Here is a 20,661-nt window from a genome sequence, read left to right as displayed (position 1 = left end):
ATTGTAACTGAAAATCATATTTATGTCAAAATTGTGAGTTGTTTGGGAACTAAATCCGCTGTAAAGAGTGATCTATTTAAGCCCACTGAAATGCTCGAGTGCAGACGATGCAGACACATCAATTTTAGGAAGAAAAAACAACAACAAAATAAATGAAAAAACAAACATTAAAATTACACAGATTAAATACAATAACTGATGCACTTTCAAATTCCCCGCTGCCGAAATGTTAACAGTTTTATTAAAATGCTACCATCCCTATGTGACGTCTGTTTTTATATTGTTTATCAACAGTAATGTTTGGATTAAGTAGACGAGTAGACAGACATGAATTTTTATTCATAACCGTACTGAAAAAAAGTAAATATTGTTAGCTGATGCTAACTGTCTAACAAGCTTGCTGGTGCTAAGTTGAGGTAATTTTTATAAATAATGTCCAAATATTTTTATTCAACCACCTATATATATATATATATATATATATATATATATATATATATATATATATATATATATATATATATATATATATATATATATATATATATATATATATATATATATATATATATATTACATCTGGGTAGAAAAGAAAGGATGTGATGTTCAGAACATGGTAACTACAGTAATTATCAAAGTGGGAAGAGATGCACCCTGTTTGGCCAGGGGTGTTTTTACACCACAGACAAGGTTTGAGAAGGAAAAAATCCAGGGGCGTAGCCATCTTTTCAGAAGTGAGGGGGACAGAAATTATATATATATATATATATATATATATATATAGGCTATATATGTAGGCTATATAACATTTGTTTAATCTATATAGCTTACCAATCAACAGTTTTTGAACAGTAATATTTTTTATGTTTTTAAAGAAGTATCTTCTGCTCACCAAGCCTGCATTTATTTGATCCAAAGTACAGCAAAAAACAGTAATATTGTGAAATATTTTTACATTTAAAATAACTTTTTTCCCTATTTGAATGTATTTTAAATTGTAATTTATTCCTGTGATCAAAGCTGTATTTTCAGCATCATTACTCCAGTCTTTAGTGTCACATCCTTCAGAAATCATTCTAATATGCTGATTTGCTGATTATCAATATTTAAAACATGACTATTTTTTTTCAGTATTCTTTGATGAATATAAGGATCCAAAAATTAGCATTTATGTGAAATAAAAAGCTTTTGCAACATTGTACACTATATAACATTCAAAAGCTTACAGTCAATATAATTTTTGTTTTTTGGAAAATAAATTATAGAAATGAACACTTCTGCTTAGCAAGGACTCTTTTGTGGGTTCGAGTCTCAGGCCGGCAACACCATGACTAAGGTTCTCTTGAGCAAGACACCGAACCCCCAACGGCTCCCCAGGCGCCGCAGCATAAATGATGCCCACTGCTCCGGGTGTGTGTTCTCGGTGTGTGTGTGTGTGTTCACTGCTGTGTGTGTGCACTTTGGATGGGTTAAATACGGAGCACGAATTCTGAGTATGGGTCATCATACTTGGCTGTATGTCACGTCACTTCACTTTAAATTGATCAAAAGTGATGATAAAGACATAATTTTCTATTTCAGATTATTCAAGATTTCTATTTCAAAATAAATGCTGTTCTTCTGAACTTTCTATTCATCAAAGAAACCTTATTTTTTTATTATTTCTGAAGGATTGTCTGACTGGAGTATTGATGCTTAAAATTCAGCTTTGAAATTTCAACAAATTACATTTTAAATAGGTTAGTAAAAATATTTCACAATTTTTCTGTTTTGCTGTACTTTGGATCAAATAAAAGCAGACTTGGTGAACAGAAGAGACTTCTTTAAAAAATATTAACAAGCTTACTGTTCAAAAACTGTTGACTGGTAGTGGATACAAAAGGCAACTTAAATGTTTCTCAAATTTCTAACTTTTAATTGGTTTAGAAATCTATAACTGCTGGACAATAACAAATAATAATGATTTGTTTATATACTACAAAATGTTTTTGTCAATTAGCACTGCATTGTTCATCCTTTATTTATCACCTGCTGAAGATGACTTGAAAAACCATATATTGTTGCAATCGTATGTTTAATGTCTACGTGTTTCCAAAAGTTTCTGGACTTTTTTTTTCTGTGTAAAATCTGCTTTCATACAGCGATAGCTGGACGCTTTTGCCCATATTAGGAAATTCTGCCTTATAATCATGTCATATATAGTCCTAACTGTGATGTTCTGTAAAACAACAAACTTTAAAAGACTTTGTTCTTACTGGTGAAAATCAGATGGTCATCTCTGTTTTCTCTCATGTACATCACAGTGTAAGCTTTCACAGTTAACATCACTCTCATCAGCGTAGTCCATATCAACAACAAAAATATATCTTGACTCCATATAGTGGTTATTTTGGAAAAAATCCCAGGTATTTTGAGCAGTAGGATTATTAAAAATATGTGCGAATATAAAATTTAATTAAGAAGCTTATATATAAAATTTCAGTACTTTTTTACTTAAGTACATAAAAAAATCGAGTACTTTTGTACTTTCACTTGAGTAAAATTGAAAAAGGAGTACTTTTACTCTTACTGGAGTAATATTTTATTATATGTATCTGTACTTTTACTCAAGTACTTGATTTGTGTACTTCGTCCACCACTGTATAGAATACAGTGAAAAGTTTTAGAGACATAAAGCTTAAGTCATCAGTCATTGGAAAGCTGAGTCAGCTATCATTTGTCTAGAAGACAAACTATCATTGGGACTGAAGACAAAGGCAGTTGACCTTTTTGTATCTGCATATATATACAGTATATATATATATATACATATATATATATATATGTGTGTGTGTGTGTGTGTGTGTGTGTGTGTGTGTGTGTGTGTGTGTGTGGGTCAGGTTTTGCCTAGACTGTGAGGTCCAAATGATTCCAAATAAGCAGTTAATGAAGATCGGCTACAAAACCTGACCAGACAAAGGTTCTTGCAAGGAAAAAAGCTGGATACAGTTTAATGAAAATCTAAAAATGCAAAAAGGTTTATATGAAGGTCAAGAGTATGAGAAAGAAAATGCCATTGGATATTTGTGAGGAGTGGGGCAGGGTCGAGGGACGTGGGAACGAGGAGCGAGGCCGGTGGAGTGATTGGGATATGAGCGACACCTGCGACCCACCACCGGTCTCGAGTCCCAAGGAGGCGATGGAAGGATATAAAACTGGAGCGACGACAGAAAAAGGACGAGAGAGGACCAGGCCTGGGTTTTATTTTATGTTTTGGTTATTATTTGTGCGCATCAGTCGTCTGTGAGGGGCTGATGCGCTGTTTTGTGTTTGTGATGTGGAGGGGCGGCTGTCATCCGTGAGGGAGCGGAGGAGTCGGCGCCATTCGCCAGGGGGCCGGAGCCTGCTGCCTCCGTGAAGGTATCCGGAGGAGCAGGGAACGGGAGACTCCTGCCGGCTGCCCAAAACCGGAGGAGCCGTTGCCGTCCACCGGGCGGCGGAGGAGTGTCGTGCCGTCCGCCGAGGGCCGTCCAGTGCCACCGCCAGGCACCGTGGAGGAGATCACCCAGCTGGTGGAGGGCCGAGCAGCAGTGCGTCTGGGAACCGGAATTTTTATTTTTATTTTTTTTCTCTCTCCCCTCTCTCGTCTCTGTTGCTCCTTCCATCTCCTTTTCTCTCGCCTCGTCTGTCCTACCCCCAGGTTCCCGCAGGTCCCCGTGAGCAGTCCCCCCCGGAGGGAGGGGGGGGGGGGTAGAGCGCAGTCTCAGGAGCACCCCCCCGGCCTGCGAGGGGTGATGGGGGTATGTGACGAGTGGGGCGGGGCCGAGGGACGTGGGAACGAGGAGCGAGGCCGGTGGAGTGATTGGGAAATGAGCAACACCTGCGACCCACCTCCGGTCTCGAGTCCCACAGAGGAGATGGAAGGATATAAAACTGGAGCGACGACAGTGAAGGATGAGAGAGGACCAGGCCTGGGCTTTATTTTATGTTTTGGTTTTTATTTGTGCGCATCAGTCGTCCGTGAGGGGCTGATGCGCTGTTTTGTGTTTGTTTTGATTATTAAAGTTTCATTTTGATTGTCCGCCGGTTCCCGCCTCCTTCTTCCCGATGATTATGGAGTTTTTGTTATTACAATATTGTTAGTATAAAAACAATAGAAGTCAATGGAAAGTCCAAACCCTTGAAAAACAAATGTGTGTGTGACACTCACCTCTGCCAGTCGTGAATGCTTGTGGCTGACCTCAGTCTTGTTCACAGGTGTGAGCTGCTGAAGTGTACTCCGGTTATTGGTTAATGCCCTGGTCAGCCTGGCAAACTTGGTCCATCCTGCAATAAAGATCAACAAAATGGTGTATCCGCAACAGGAAACAATCCTTTGTCTCCTCTCTACATTTCTATACTTTACTCACAAACACAATTTTCCACACAACTAGTAGCGCTGCTGGTATCATGCTCCTCAGCCAAAAAGCCCACGCTGATTTCCACTGAGGCTCCTTCAAATGCTGACGCCAGTGAAAACTGTTCTTCCCCATCCCTTCCTTCCAAAAAACTCACATATTTTTGTGTAACCATGTCCCATTTCTAAAGTCTTTTCTTCTCTTGCCTTTTCGTTTTTTAAAACAGAAACTGTTATGAACCCTTGGGGGCACTTCACAAAAGCATATTATTTCTTTATGACTTTAAAATGAAAGCATTATGACATGGTGGAGACTTGAAGGAAGATGTTGCGTCCAACAGGGAGCCTTGTTTTGAAGTCATTGCTTTCTCATTAATAAAGACTGAAGGGAAGTTTTTCTTTTGATCTCAATAACCCTAAAATCATTTGGGTCAGTTGAGTCCTACAAAGGAGGATCTTCCCCAAATGACTGTACAAAGTGTATGTGTGCCAATGTGAATACCTTTTTTTCCCCGTTAATCTCATCTCATCCATTTTTTGTTGTTGTTTTTACCTTCAGGATTGACTGTTTTTAAAAGCTTACAGGGTGGGAAAAGAGTAAAAAAAAAAAAAAAGAGTGGCTCTCCCATTTAAGTCACATCTCATGAATGTTTAAACACAACAATACAGTACCAGAGTAAGTCTGAACACATTGGTGAGTCTTGGAGCCACTCTCTCTTATTACAATAGGGACATAGAGGGGAAGTCTTTCTGCATGGCCACATGAACAATGAACTCAGTGAAGGGATAAGGAGGGGAAATCAGCCGTGTGCACTTATTGGTAGGATGTATGAAAATAGCACACTAGTCTGTTGAAACCCATACAGCGAGGGACAGCTATAAGTCAGGAAGGCCAACTGGCTTACATTTAAGTTAAAGGAACTTTCTCGGATTACTACAAAGTTAAACTCAATCAATAGAAGTAAGACATTTATGGCATAATGTAAAACTGTTAAAATTGCAATTTAAAGGCCTTTTAGGGTTTATAGCATTATGATGTAATGTTAACAAGTTGTAAAATTGGATATACTGTAAATTAAAATATGTATATATGTTTAAACATTTAAAATAAGCTTAACATATGGTTTATGTCTTTTTAGATATTATAGTGTTACGTTGTCACAAAAAAATTGTAATATTGAATAATATTGAATTGTAATATTGAATTGAATATTCTTGTAAGGTGTTTAGCAGACATATATGTTACTGTTGTTAATGTGGATTTAGACAAACACTGAAAATGCAGAAATACAAAATATGACAGTGAAAAAGAAATACTGAAAAAAATGAACTGTGTCACAGACAGAAGGAAGAAAAGGAGAAAAAAACAATGCATGGTTCAGGCCATCTGGCTGTCTTAGGGCAAAGTCACAATGCTGCACAGGCCCCCTAAGGCATCTTCCAGATATAGTTCTTCTAGAGGGGAAAACAATGCTAGGTAGACGTGTTGAGCAGCCATAAGGCAAATCCTCAGAGAAATCTCAGTTTGGCCATTGCAGCCTCATAGAACCCTATCAGACTTAAGCTACAATGGAGCATACCTGTATGTTTGCCCAAATGCACCACATCTGGCAGAATATTAGCAAACAAGGTCTGCAAGACTGCAACGGCTATACAGACTGCAGCAATGAAGGAAACACAGATTAAGGCGAGATTTCATTAAGAATCACATCCACTGAGAACAGTGTTTATTTGCACATGCTATTTGCATTGTTTTGCCGCTCAATTCACTAAAGGAATTATCCAAATAAGGTAATGATACAAATGAACAGACAAATTCTGAATGAAACCTTGTTTGGGGAAAATTTTCTTTGGATTGCTGACCATGGAGAATGCAGCAGACTGCTATGTTGTGGCACACTTTCTTCTGGGATTGTGCAGTATTGCTCCACTACTGTGATCCAACCATGATTCGAGCCTGACATATGAATAAAGAGTCAGAACTAATTTTTTGAAGTAGTTTATTGAAACTTTAGACAAAATCTTTTCTGAAACTGCAATTTGTTTCAAGTGCTGATATTTATATGGCCAAAAAAGTATGATGAAATTATTTTAATTATGCTATTGAAATTATACTTTTACAGCTATTCTGCCTAATGCCTGCTTTCTGCTGGCATTAATGGTTCATCTCCCTGTTATTTTACCCTCTGCAGCTCTGAACCTAGTAGATGATTACTCATAAACACATATTCTTCCGTTTTGAGGGCTGCTAACTACATTCCCTTGAACTTTTACTGGCTACCTCTCAATTTACCCAGGTGTCAATGCCAGATTCCTAAAGAGGTCCCCTCCGATGAGCTGATAATCCTCTCCAGGTAACTATCAGATGCATACAGAAAGATCTGGAAGGATCTCAGAGGGTTTCACTGTTGCCATGGAGCCCATAATCATTGCTCGTTTTTCTTCCCTATTTGCTATTATATAAAGTTTGTGCCCCTCTGGGTGAGCCACCACCAATGTGATCATGGTTTAAATGTATGCACAGATCCTTTAAATTCTTGGGATGAATGCAGTCTATACAAAGTAACCCTGCGTGCATTGCATGCACTGATGCCTAACGGTGCTTTATTATTTCTATGCAGATGCTTTGCATATTTCATTAAACCACCAGTGCAGAGCAGAGCATTACCGACAGGAGCACTATTCCAGTGTGATTTTGAGACTGCATACATGGAAACGTACATGAATACACACACACACACGTTTGTTTTTGTGAAAAGTGGGGACATCCCACAGGCGTAATGGTTTTTATACTGTACAAACTGTATATTCTATCGCCCTACACCAACCCTCCACCTAACCCTAACCCTCAAAGGAAACTTTGTGCATTTTTACTTTCTCAAAAAACCCCTTTCTGTATGATTTATAAGCGTTTTGAAAAATGGGGACATGGGTTATGTCCTCATAAGTCACCCTCTCCTTGTAATAACATATCATACCGTGTCATACCCATGTCATTTTACAAAGTTGCTTCCTGATATGTCACAAAAACATGCACACACACACGCACACACACACACATACTGTACTCTTGCTTTTAGCTCTATCCTCTCCCCAGGGGCAGCAGTCACATGGAATGAAGCTCTAGGGAAGATCTCGATTATACAACTAATTACAAAATACCTGTAATGCAAATAACAATAAAAGCTTCACTAGATATGCACAATGCATGTAATTAAAAAACAATAAACCAAAGCCTGAATTAAAAGGAACAGTTCAATCAAAACTGTTTGATAAAAAACAGTAATATGAAATATTATTACAATTTAAAATAAATTTGTCTATATTAAAATATTTTAAAATGTAATTCATTCACGTAATGGGAAAACTGAATTTGCAGCAACCATTATTCCAGTCTTCAGTGTTACATGATCCTTCAGAAATTATTTTAATATTCCATTTTGGTGTTCAAGAAACATTTCGTATTACAATCAATGTTAAAAACAGTTATGCTGCTAAATGTGTGTGGAAAATGTGATTGAATATCACATTTAGAATACAGAATTTTTTATTATATTATATTATATATTTTTCATAAACCCATGGTTTAAAAAGCCAGAGCCTTACGTGATACTGACTTTTCAACCATAAACGAAACAGCTCACTTACAACATCTTAAATGGAGCAGCAGAGGCTGTATAGCCCATCACTCTCATTCCAGAACGGTCATCAATCATATCGTTATTTAAACATTCCACTCCCACTACTAGAGGAACCATATACAGGACATGTTTATATGTATTGTTTATACTGTATTGCCAATACAGCTGATGTTGCTGTTCAAAGCCCTTGATGCAGGCTTTCCATACCTGATGCTGCACTCTCTCATCAGTAAATGTGCATGAGCTATTCATGAAGCAATACTGAATACACACCTGGTGAGTGACGTTTAACAAATGCCCCTTTAGAACAACAGATCTCATATTTACCTAACAACAAACTGAAGCGGCGTGCAAAGCTATGAATAATCTGATTGTGCTGTTAATATTTATTAGTGCATCGAGGGTCAAAAGCGGCATTGATTAACATTTTAATAAGGGCAAATAGTCCTTCATTTACAAAGTAATCATTGTAGGTGATTTGAATGCCTGATAGATGCTTAATAAAATTTGTGGGTCGGTGTGGTGATAAACAGCTTTTATTCTCAACACGGGCAATACTAAGGCTCATCTATGCCAAAGTAAATAAGAGTGCAGTCACCCGTGATGCATAATTTTCTATATTCATAAATATTTTTAAAAAGCTATATGGATATGTATAGCCAGTATAATTTCCATTGCACAAAATGTTCTTTATTGTGGGAGAAGGTACTTGAAATGATTATCAAAACTTTTAGTTCTTTTAAGAACTGTTCAGCGTTTGCTACCATAACTGTCACTAAATGCAGAATGGTTCAATTTCAGCACTGCCTGTTCATTGGATGGTCTTTTCATCTAATAGGCTGTTTATCTGTTTCAGAGTGATACTCGCTGAACTCACTTCCTGTCGCTCTGTACACACCCACTGACAAGAGTCTCAGTTGGGCACAGGTGCCCTGCCACAAAGTGACAGCAGCTGCCATCAAGTATCTGAAGGGAAATATTTATATGTGTGTGTGTGTGTGTGTGTGTGTGCGCGCGTGTGTTTAAAGAGCTCCTGTGTGGGCTAGGATCACTGTCAAAGGACAAGTGCTTCAGTTTAGCAGTGGCAAAAGCTGAAAAGGAAAATAGCCACTGTTTTATATGAGATTGAGAGAGAGAAAAGCAGAAAGAGTGAGTAAATGGTGAGAAAAGTTGGGTCTGACAATGCCCATCCATCACAGATACACATCTAGCCTATTCAAGGAACCTCTATGACTGACTGCAGTGCTAGCCATAAGCAGCACTCTCCAACATAAAGTGACAGCTTGTCACTCTCATTATACTACCATGTACTATTGTGCCAAGCTGCATGCAACACACAAATATCCCCAGTTAAAACATACCCAGTTGACCTCATTTCAATATTTTTTTGTGGTTCTCCAGTGAAAATAACTAAACATCCTTAAAGGGGGGGTACAATGGTGTTTCGTGTATTCAGAGTTGTTCACAGTGTTAAAGAGATGGATTCTCATGCTAAACATGGCCAAAGTTTTAAAAAATAATTTCGAAGAATGACTTAGAATTTCTGTGCCGAGAATCTTACTTCCGGGTTGGTACAAGTTTCGGCTGTTTTTTTTTCGATCGTGGATTTAATACCGTAGACGATAGTGGAACTTCTTATATGAGCATTTCTCCCGGAAAAGCGCGCCTGCGCACACACATTGACCAGAGGAGAGCGAGACCGCGCACATCAACGCACTTCAAAATAGGATAGGATTTGTTCAAGAATGCCTCCAAATAAGTGCATTTTTGGATGTGAGGGAAAGTTTACCGTGTTCAGCTTCCCAAAGAACCCAGCGTTACATGAACAGTGGATGCAGTTTGTTTTTCCGGGGCAGCAACGGAGTGTATCAATGCCTTTGTGTGCTCTGGTCATTTGAGTGACGAATGTTTTATAAACAAGGCCCAAGTTGACGCTGGATTTGCACATCGTTTGATATTAAAACATAGAGCCGTCCCTGTGATAAAAGACCCCATTCATGTAAGTACAACTGCATCAGATTTCTGTCTTTTGTTGGAAATCAGCACATAAGTGAATATATGTTAATGGAAACAACACGAAACATCAGTATTATAGCTCCGCTCAAGGCACGCCGGAACTCGGCTTTTTCCGGAAAGAATCGGAAAGCTGTATTTTTATTTTATAAATATGATAAAACCAGAGGTGGGTAGAGTACCCAAAAACTGTACTCAAGTAAAAGTAAAAGTACTTCTAGAAATATTTACTCAAGTAAAAGTAAAAGTACTAGTCTTGAATAGTTACTTGAGTAAGAGTAAAAGAGTATCGGATAAAAAATCTACTCAAGTAGTTAGTTACTAGTTACTTTGGGTCATATATACTGAGCCTATTTTTATTTAGATATATAGATAAAATGTATGTAATGTATGTGTGTGTGTATAAATGTATATATTTCATCAGCCTTTACTCCAATTTATGTAATTTATTATAAAACCCTGTCTGTTTACTTAAGTAACAAATATAGGTGTCATGCCATAACATTTTTAATACGACTGACTTTATATTAAATGTGAATTTAACATTGAAAGTTAATGTGATATAAATATTGCTACTAATCTTTCATTGTTCAGAAAGAGAGCAAATAACATTTACATTATTAAAGATCATTTTCACTGACAGTCTAGATTTCAATCACTCTCAGAAACTCCCATTAAATTCACTGAAACTGTTAACACTGTGAAATCAATATCTTAATTAAAGATTTGTACACACATCTGCACTTTGTTGTTTCTGACGAGAGAATTCGCCAGAAAGAAGTATTCAGCCAGTGAGCGAGTGAAGGAAGCACCGGCATTTTAGCGATGACTCATCGGAACACCTCTGATTGGCCAATGCTTTAATAAGCTCAAAAGAATCATGTGTGATTGGTTATAATGCGCAGTGCTGTAAAAACACATCTATCTCTGGCTCAGCGCCAGCAAACAATCACAGATCTGAATTTAGCAGCTGGACTTGCTGAACGTATTCGCACCGGTGTGATTGTATTAAAATTAATAAAATCTTAATCGGCTATTTTGTCTTTTGGAAGCTGCATTCAACTTGACTCCCCTCTGTTATAAGCCACACACGTACAACAAACTAATGTCAGAGGTATCTTGTACTGTAATCGAATGTAGCCCAAGTTATTACCTGTTAAACAGTAGACAGCACACGCGGTGTTCATCTAATAAGGATCTCCATCGCTAGCAAATAATAGCCTTTGCAGATTTGCTTTCAATTCAGTGCAGTTCCAGCCACGTTTTCAACGCTGCTGATGTTAAACGTTACAACTCCGAGTGAACCGCTTCAGTCGCTTCAGTGCGGCAGGGAACTGAACGACTCATTCAAACTGATTCATGAACCAATTCACTCGTTTGCCAATTGGTTTGATCAAGCCTTTGAACAGCCTTTTGAATTGACTCAAAAGAATGAATCATTCGCGAATGGGCATCGCTCATTGCCCAGAGAAAAGTAGACGGCGCGTTTGGAATAAACTGAAGCATTTATAACATTTATTGCATTAAGATAAAGTAACGAGAGGAGCGTCGCCCATAGTAACGAAGTAAAAGTACAGATTTTTCCAAACAATTTACTCAAGTAAGAGTATAAAGTACCCATCTTTAAATATACTCTGAAAAGTATTAGTTACCCCAAATAATTACTCAAGTAAATGTAACGAAGTAAATGTAACTCGTTACTACCCACCTCTGGATAATACTAAAGACCTTTTGGATATATGAAGCATGCAGTACTACTCTATAGGTACTCAAGATTAACATGAGATAAGGTGAAACTCTGTATGTTCTGTACCCTTTAAAATAAGATTTAAATCTGCAAAATAAGACATTTTCTCTTTATATTGTGTAAGATATTAAAGACTTTTAAATGTAAACCTCACTTTATTTTGTTATGTGTATATTAAATAAAATTATATTATATATTATTATATAGTTGGAAACATAACAAGAGTCAAAATATTACTTCACAGGCATATTTAAAAAAGTCAAAATGTTAGGTATTGACCTTGTTTTAAGAAACAAGATAATTTTTACTGGAATTTTTACTTGAAAACATATGAAAGACAGATTTAATAAAAATGAAGTTAAGGACATTTAAATGTAAACCTCACTAAATTGTTAGATATATACCTAAAAAAAGTAAAAGTAAATCAGATTTGGAAAAATATACTTAATTTAATACACACACACACATACATATATATATATATATATATATATATATATATATATATATATATATATATATATATATATATTAGGGGTGTAACGGTACATGTATTCGTACCGGACCGTTTTGGTACAGGGCTTTCAGTACGGTGCACCTGTGTACCGAATGACCGAATGCAATATTTTGTTTGCGGAACATATACATTTTCGTGTTTCCAAACGAACATATTAAGTGGCGGAAGTCTCCGCGTTCAGTGCATATCCCGCCCTGCAGCTAAACTCGAGAGGTTGAAGATCTGAATGTGAGAACTTGTCATATTAATAATTGTATTTGTAAGTTAAAATTTACACTCATGGCTCTCACACACAGACAATGATCAAAACACCCGTGTTTTGAATTGGAAGTTGTAGATTAATAGTCACAAATGTGTAGAATGACATTCACACAAAGAAAATGACATACACACATGTTTACGACATATTTACTTTTGCACTTTACTTCAGCAGGGTTTCCGCGGGGCATTAAAAAGCATTAAAAGTCCTTAAATGGATTTTGCAAAAATTAAGGCCTTAAAAGGCATTAAAAAGCATTAAATTTGATTCCTACAGGCATTAAATTTTTTTATAGTTTTGAAGAGAATTTTATATCAATTTCTTTGAATATAGCCTTCATAATTAATAATTTTATTTGCTTTCGGTTTGGTAATTGGTTTCGGCCGGAGCAAAATTGCCGTGATACGGAGGTGACGCGGGCGGCGGGCATTTTGTACAGCGGTGGACGAGGTCTGAGGAAAAATGGGAAAGTGCAAATTCCAACTGAAGTGGCTGGAAAACGAAAATTTCAAGACATGGTTGCAGCCTGTTAGTGGTAAAAATGATGAAGGATTTTGCGGTGTTTGCAGAAAAGCATTTAAGTTGGGGACAATGGGAATTGGCGCCGTGAAATCCCATATGCAGTGTGACGGCAACAAATCCGCGGTAAGAGCAAAACAGCAAACTACTATGTCTAGTTACTTTGGCGTGACCGACAAATCTACAAGTAATAACGTTACGACGACAACTGATGCTGTCACCACCGTTTGTGGAGCAGCTAACATTACCATAGCAAAATCGAGCGACATTCGATCAACGTTTGGCTCGAATGCGACTTTGCAGGCGGAGGTGCTCTGGTGTCTGAACACAGCTGTCCATCTTCTCCGAGAGGCTTCTCCGTAAACAAGGAAGTAGAGACATGCAACATAAAAGAAGAAACTGTTGAGGCCCAGAGACTTGTCTGTGACCAAGTGCATGCTTTAGGGGGGGTTCTCAAAGTGTCCCTCACAAAGGAACTACTGCATTCTGTAGCCTCAGCCAGGACCAGATACAGGATCTACCTTGATGAGGAGAGGAGGAAGAGAGAGGGTGCCATGCGTGGACTAAAGAGAAAAGCTTTGGAAGATGAGTTGGAAGAACTGAAAAAGAAAAAGGGGGTGTCGACGGTCATGTGCGCCAGCCTTCAGAAGGACGCCGATCAACTAGCTGAGCAGGCCGAAAACAAATCGAAAACGCTCATGGCTGAAATGATAACAAAATCTAATACTCTAAGGAGGAGATTCAAGGAAAAGTGCTGTGAATTGAAAAATGTTGAGTCAGAGTTGGAACTAAAATCGACTGAATTAAGGCACATGCCTTAATAAACTTATTTACACAGTAAATGAATGTGCAATTTCTATAGCTCTTGCTTACATGTATGTACTTTGAATACATAAAGTTCCAGCATTTAAAAAGTTGAGCTTATTGAAGAGCTGTTTTTGTGATGATAAAATTATAAATACAATAATTCTATTTTTGCTAATTTTGAAATATCTCCAAATAATTTGACAATTAATTAAGCTGCCTCCTGAGCCATTTCTAATTCAGTTCTGAGTTATATAATTTCATGATTGCATCATCATCAAACTGGATGGTTGCAATTAATAATTTGCGACATGTCTATTTAAAATAAAACGATTATATCCGTATATAAAATATCCGTGTTAAGTCATGGGTCGTGTATGGCATTAAAAAGGCATTAAATTTAATTTGAAGATACCTGCAGAAACCCTGCTCAGTTTCGCTGCACAACGTCAAGTCGGCACTTACAACCTCTCAGATCTGGAAGTACAAGTTCAAATCCTAGCGCTCTGACTTTTGCTACTCTTTTTGCGGTATTCTGTTGCAAAATTCACTTGTGCACTTGTATATGCTGATGTGAGAGAGCAGAGCTGGGGGCGGGGCTTTGGTGCGAATGAGAACATTTTATTGGTCGATGCCCGACCAATGAACAACGCCAATTGTTTTCACTGAATATCCTTAGCTTTGACAGGATTTTAAGACACTGCATTCATTTTGCCATTCAGGTATTATCTAGTAGACAAATGCAACATATTGCAACATAATGCAACATATTTTATATGTATATCCCACTGCATATTGCAGAGTAAACTCGCTGTACTTTGCTTTGCTTTGATCTCACCGGCACGCGGTCACGTGGTTCATGGAGCTATCAATAGTACTAAACTAAACGTTTTGTCAATATGCTTGAAATGTATTAATTGGGACAGACAGTAGTTTCATTATATTTGCAGCGATTTCTAGTAATTTGTAACACTTAAAGTGCATTGATTATGCATGGATAACTACGTTGACTAATGACTTGCGTTACAATAGCATTTTATACTGGAAAATGTAACAGCATTATGTTCTCATACTCCTCCTTAGCAGTTAAATGTGACTAAACAATTAAGTGTAACTTTTAACCAATAAAATAACTGTACTACATGTTAACTCAGTCCTGTTTAGTTAATTTAAAGAGATCATGGTACTAAATATTATGCGCAATAATTATGATCCATGAATGACCATTTGAAATATAACATTTTCTAATATGGTTATTATTTATACTACAATAACTGTAGTATTTAGGTTTAAATTCCAGTGCAAAGAGGCACGCTTTAAATTAGAGGCATTTGGTGGCCAGAAAGATAATATTCATATGCAATTCCATTGCTTAAACACTAGATGGCCTTGTTGATGTTTAATAAATACATGTATTTAGCTCTACTAGTTGCTCAAAACAGTATTTCTGGTCATAAGTGGTTATTTTTTAGGTTTTGCTGTTTAATGTACATTTAGACATTATTAAACACTCGATTTTTATTTTTAAAAAAATTATAATAATAATGTTGCATTTAAAAAGATTCATTACTGACAAGAAAATTAGGGATTTAACCCAATGAAGATGTTAAATTATTTTTACAAAACATAAAAATAATAAAAACAGCATTATATTGCAACTCTGGTACAGTGATATGCAGTGGGATATACATATAAAATATGTTGCATTATTTGTCTACCAGATAATACCTGAATGGCAAAATGAATGCAGTGTCTTAAAATCCTGTCAAAGCTAAGGATATTCAGTGAAAACAATTGGCGTTGTTCATTGGTCGGGCATCGACCAATAAAATGTTCTCATTCGCACCAAAGCCCCGCCCCCAGCTCTGCTCTCTCACATCTGCATATACAAGTGCACAAGTGAGTTTTGCAACAGAATACCGCAAAAAGAGTAGCAAAAGTCAGAGCGCTAGGATTTGAACTTGTACTTCCAGATCTGAGAGGTTGTAAGTGCCGACTTGACGTTGTGCAGCGAAACTGAAGTAAAGTGCAAAAGTAAATATGTCGTAAACATGTGTGTATGTCATTTTCTTTGTGTGAATGTCATTCTACACATTTGTAACTATTAATCTACAACTTCCAATTCAAAACACAGGTGTTTTGATCATTGTCTGTGTGTGCAAATTGAAAGATTCAACTCTTCACATCAGAGCCATGAGTGTAAATTTTAACTTACAAATACAAATATTAATATGACAAGTTCTCAGATTCAGATCTTCAACCTCTCGAGTTTTGCTACTGATTTACCTTTATAGGTGACACTCTGGCTGCGTGGCGTGAGCGTGGCGTTTCTGCTGCGTGTCAGTTAAGTGACGACTGCTTCGCGTTCTCTGTGTCTATACACACCAGAATCGTGCCTGACGCGGCGCTGGCGCGCTGCTGCTACTGTAGGTGACATAGAGGGAGGGCGCCGACAGACCAGGATCTTGTCTTCACGACAATAACATCTATACTTCATGTTGAGCATAAATATGTTAAAGGACACCGTCAACAGTATTGACGGCACAATAGACTATGTTTGACAGGTGCAATATGCCAGTGTGTCACCGGCCTAAGGTTTTCAAAAGGCATCACGCGAGTGTGAACATCACTACAACTAGGAAAAAAACGATTGTAATTCATACGCAGCTCCCGTCGGCATTTAAACAGACCTTTGCTCTTAATTCCGATCGGTCCAACGCAATAACGAAATCTGAGCAGGTCTAAAAACTGAAACTGTTGATGCTGCACTTTACACTTTGGAAAAGTTATATACAAAGTTATATAAATCTGGGTGTTATATTAGACAGCAATTTGTGTTTTGAAAATCATATTTCCAATGTTACAAAAACCGCATTCTTCCATTTTAGAAACATTGCCAAGCTACGAAACATGTTATCTGTTTCTGATGCAGAAAAGCTAGTTCATGCATTCATCACCTCTAGACTGGACTATTGTAATGCACTTCTAGGTGGTTGTCCTGCTTCGTCAGTGTTGCCAGATTGGAAATGTCCAAGTATCGTACCAGAAGTTCAAAATTATCGTATTTGGAAGAAAATTATCGTACACGAGTCAAAAATGTTATTTATCTATTCTAAACCAACAACATTTTGACACGACCTGCAAATTACCACAATAGATAAGGCGTATTGTTGGACGGAAGCAGTGAGACAAAATACTATCCCATTATTTTCAGTGACTGTCTGCGTCGCAGCGCATATTAAATCATATTAAAATTATTTTTAACACTTGCTTTGTCACGTCCAGTGAAGAAGGAATTTAGCTGTTTCTGCGTGGTGCAGTTAACTCCACATCTGAGCCGCTGTTATCGGAATCCTGCGTGTTGCCAGATGTTGAAGAAGTTCTTGCTGTCTTGGACCGCAACTAGGCTTTAAAGCAGGGCACTCTCCTGCATTCTTAACACACCCTCGGGTGCACACGAACGCATTTAGTGTCTGTAATGAGCCAATTTCGTGTATGAGTAAAGAAGCCCTATAACTGCAACTACCATCATTTAAATTTTCATAAAATTCTGAAATTATCGTACATTACGGGATTTTTTTCATTATTGATCGTACATCGTACAGGGGTAAAAATTATCGTACAAATACGATAATTATCGTACGTCTGGCAACACTGTGCTTCGTCAATAAACAAGCTACAGGTAGTCCAAAATGCAGCGGCTAGAGTCCTTACCAGGTCAAGAAAATATGATCATATTACCCCAATTTTACAGTCTCTGCACTGGCTACCTATTAAGTTCTGTATCAGTTACAAATTATCATTACTTACCTATAAGGCCCTAAATGGTTTAGCTCATGCATACCTAACTAGCCTTCTACCAAGCTACAACCCATCACGCACCCTAAGGTCACAAAACTTCGGACTTTTGGTAGTTCCTAGGATAGCAAAGTCCACTAAAGGAGGTAGAGCTTTTTCACATTTGGCTCCCAAACTCTGGAATAGCCTTCCTGATAATGTTCGGGGTTCAGACACACTCTCTCTGTTTAAATCTAGATTAAAAATGCATCTCTTTCGCCAAGCATTCGAATAATGTATCTCTCAAATTGTGAGTGTAGTTGCATCTGATCAAATGTGCATTTTTATTCATTAGCTTGGGTTAAACTAATTTTACTTTGTTGGAACAGCAGCTATGCTAATGATGTCTCTATTTTGTTTCTATGTTTTGCCACAGGATTTACACAAGCTCCAGTCTGGATCCAGAACACCTGAGAAGAGATGATGCTGACCCTCAGAGGACCCCAGATGATGCTAACCCTGAATCAACAAACAGAACTAACAAATATTGCTACAAGTGTGACTGCATCATATAATAATTATTAATTAATAATATTAATAATGTTCATTGTCTAGCTGACTACGTCTTGTATTAATTTTTTCTAAAAATCCTGACAGTCACTACCATAAGCTACTACTAAATATTGTAGAAACATAATTTTCTGTAAAGTTGCTTTGTAATGATTTGTATTGTAAAAAGCGCTATACAAATAAACTTGAATTGAAAACTTGAATTGAATATTTTTTTTTTTAAATATGAGCAGGCCTACAAGCTGGGATTGGTAATGCTGCACTGTAATCATAGTTATTTATTTATATTTCTCATTATATTTTATTATAAGATATTGGTTTGAGACTGAGAGTATTTTATTTAGTGGAGAACTTTGCAGAAATATTTTATTTCTTATTCTTTTTTATTGTATATATATTTTATTAAAAAGTATTTAAAAAAGTGTAAACAAATTCTTAAAAAAAAGTTTATAGTAATAAACAACCTGCAGTTTAATGTTTGCATTTCTTACCGTTACTGTACCGAAAATGAACCGAACCGTGACTTTAAAACCAAGGTACGTACCGAACCATGATTTTTGCGTACCGTTACACCCCTAATATATATATATATATTCCCTGAAACATAAGAGTCAAAATATTAGTTCCCAGGTACAGAACATTCCCAGTTAAAGAATTTTTTACTGCACAATAAAAGAAAAACAGATAAAAAATAATTTTATTATAAATATTGCAAGGTCTAACAAATCTCCTTTTTCATCCAGATTGCATTTCCTATGCAACCATTTGACAAATGTGTTACATCATTTGTTTGCTTTTCCAATAGAAAGTCATATTTACATAAAAAAAAATGCATTGTTAAATAAAGTGTGTGTGTGTGTGTGTGTGTGTGTGTGTGTGTGTGTGTGTGTGTGTGTGTGTGTGTGTGTGTTAATGCAATCTCTACCACAAGGCTGAAAAAAGCAACACTCAAAATAAGATTTAGAGTTCTTACCTCTGGTGGTCTCATCTTCAATGGGCTGCTTGAAGACAGTGATGTCCTTAAAAGTGCAGAGGAACAGGACCACCTTATCGTTCTCATTCCTGATGGGGGCTACCTGCATGTAGAGCCACACAGGGGTTCCTGACAGCACCGGATGAACACAATGAGAGAGGAGAGAGGGTAAGATGAAAGGAAAGTATGAAAAGTATGTGAAGAGAAGTGAATTGAGGGTTTAAAAGAAGTCATGACAAGGAAGTTAAAAGACATGGATCACAATGATGAGAATGGTGAGGGAAAGTGAAAGTGACAGAGAGGTCGAATGGAAGGGTAGGAGAAGAATAAATGATGATGTGATTATTGTGGTGAATGAAGATTGCAGGAGAAAGACAGGAATTGAGAAAAAGGAGGGAGACAGGAAGATCACTGAGACCAAGGTTCTCGGTTCACCTGTATGAGAAATATACTGTGTATCCCTTGTGCCTAATGGGTCATTACATTTGAGTTTAACAGGTCAGCTTTATCTTAAAGAAGCAACATGGGGAGATTCATCTGGTCTCACTTTATTTTAGGGTCCAATTCTCACTATTAACTAACCATTAACTATGACTTTTGCCTCAATTAACCCCTTATTTGCTGCTTATTAATAGTTTATAAGGTAGTTGTTAAGTTTAGGGTATTGGGTAGGATTATGAATGTCATGCATTATATGTACTTTATAAGCACTAATAAACAGCCAATATGTTAATAATAGACATGCTAATAAGCATGTAGTTATTAATGTGAATTGGACCCTATACTAAAGTGTTTCCATTTATCTTTATAGTAGCTGCATTAGAACAATTCAAGAGTGGAGAGGATGCAATTGTGGCCAAAATGCAAGATGCCTTGAGGTGTAAATGATCAAATAACTCAGCAAAGATGTGAAGTTTTTAGGGATGGGCATGAGTATCCAATGATTGTTCATGATCATAAATTTCGTGACTGTTTACAGAATCTGGGTAAGGAGGGTAAGGAGATGAGAGCACACACACACACAGACACAACTCGACAGCTAAACCAAGCGTAACTGAATGGAACAGAACACGGGTTCTTCAGACTCCTTAAAATAACTGATTTAACTTGTAACAGCGAATTGTCACAATGTTGCATCTTAGCAGTAATTAATGTCAGACTCATTAAAAATGGACATATATAAAAATTATCTTTAAGCATGTGCAAAATTTGTCTAATTGTGTCAAAAATCGTACAGTGTGCACCCAGCTTTATGTCAAGCAACCTGTGGTGAAAATAGAAAATGAACCACAGGCAAGCAGCGCTAAAATATAACGCGATCCAACAACCAAACTTACTCATGACAAACAGAAACATTACATCAGATATTAAGTACCTACACAATTGAGAGTACTTGAGTAGACTAAACAACTTAAATGCCCAAATCTATTTCAAGTGGGACACTTTTTTCACAGAAGTGAGGAGAA

The 20,661-nt window shown here is 37.1% G+C and overlaps 1 protein-coding gene across 2 annotated transcripts in view; it reads right to left on the bottom strand.

Annotated features, from left to right (window-relative positions):
- Window positions 1–20,661, bottom strand: part of LOC132092568 (potassium voltage-gated channel subfamily H member 5-like) — a 114,236-nt gene that overhangs the window by 77,218 nt on the left and 16,357 nt on the right. For both annotated transcript variants that reach the window (XM_059498851.1, XM_059498852.1), the window contains exons 4-5: window positions 19,196–19,324; window positions 4,190–4,305 (exon numbers count right to left, since the gene is read on the bottom strand). In XM_059498851.1, the coding sequence (XP_059354834.1) occupies window positions 4,190–4,305; window positions 19,196–19,324 (245 nt within the window). The remainder of the gene's footprint in view (window positions 1–4,189; window positions 4,306–19,195; window positions 19,325–20,661) is intronic.

Source organism: Carassius carassius, chromosome 18 (assembly GCF_963082965.1).
Source record: "Carassius carassius chromosome 18, fCarCar2.1, whole genome shotgun sequence".
Classification (NCBI taxonomy): Eukaryota; Metazoa; Chordata; class Actinopteri; order Cypriniformes; family Cyprinidae; genus Carassius; species Carassius carassius.
The sequence above is the reverse complement of the archived record's forward strand: the minus strand, read 5'-3'. Positions and strand labels throughout refer to the sequence as shown.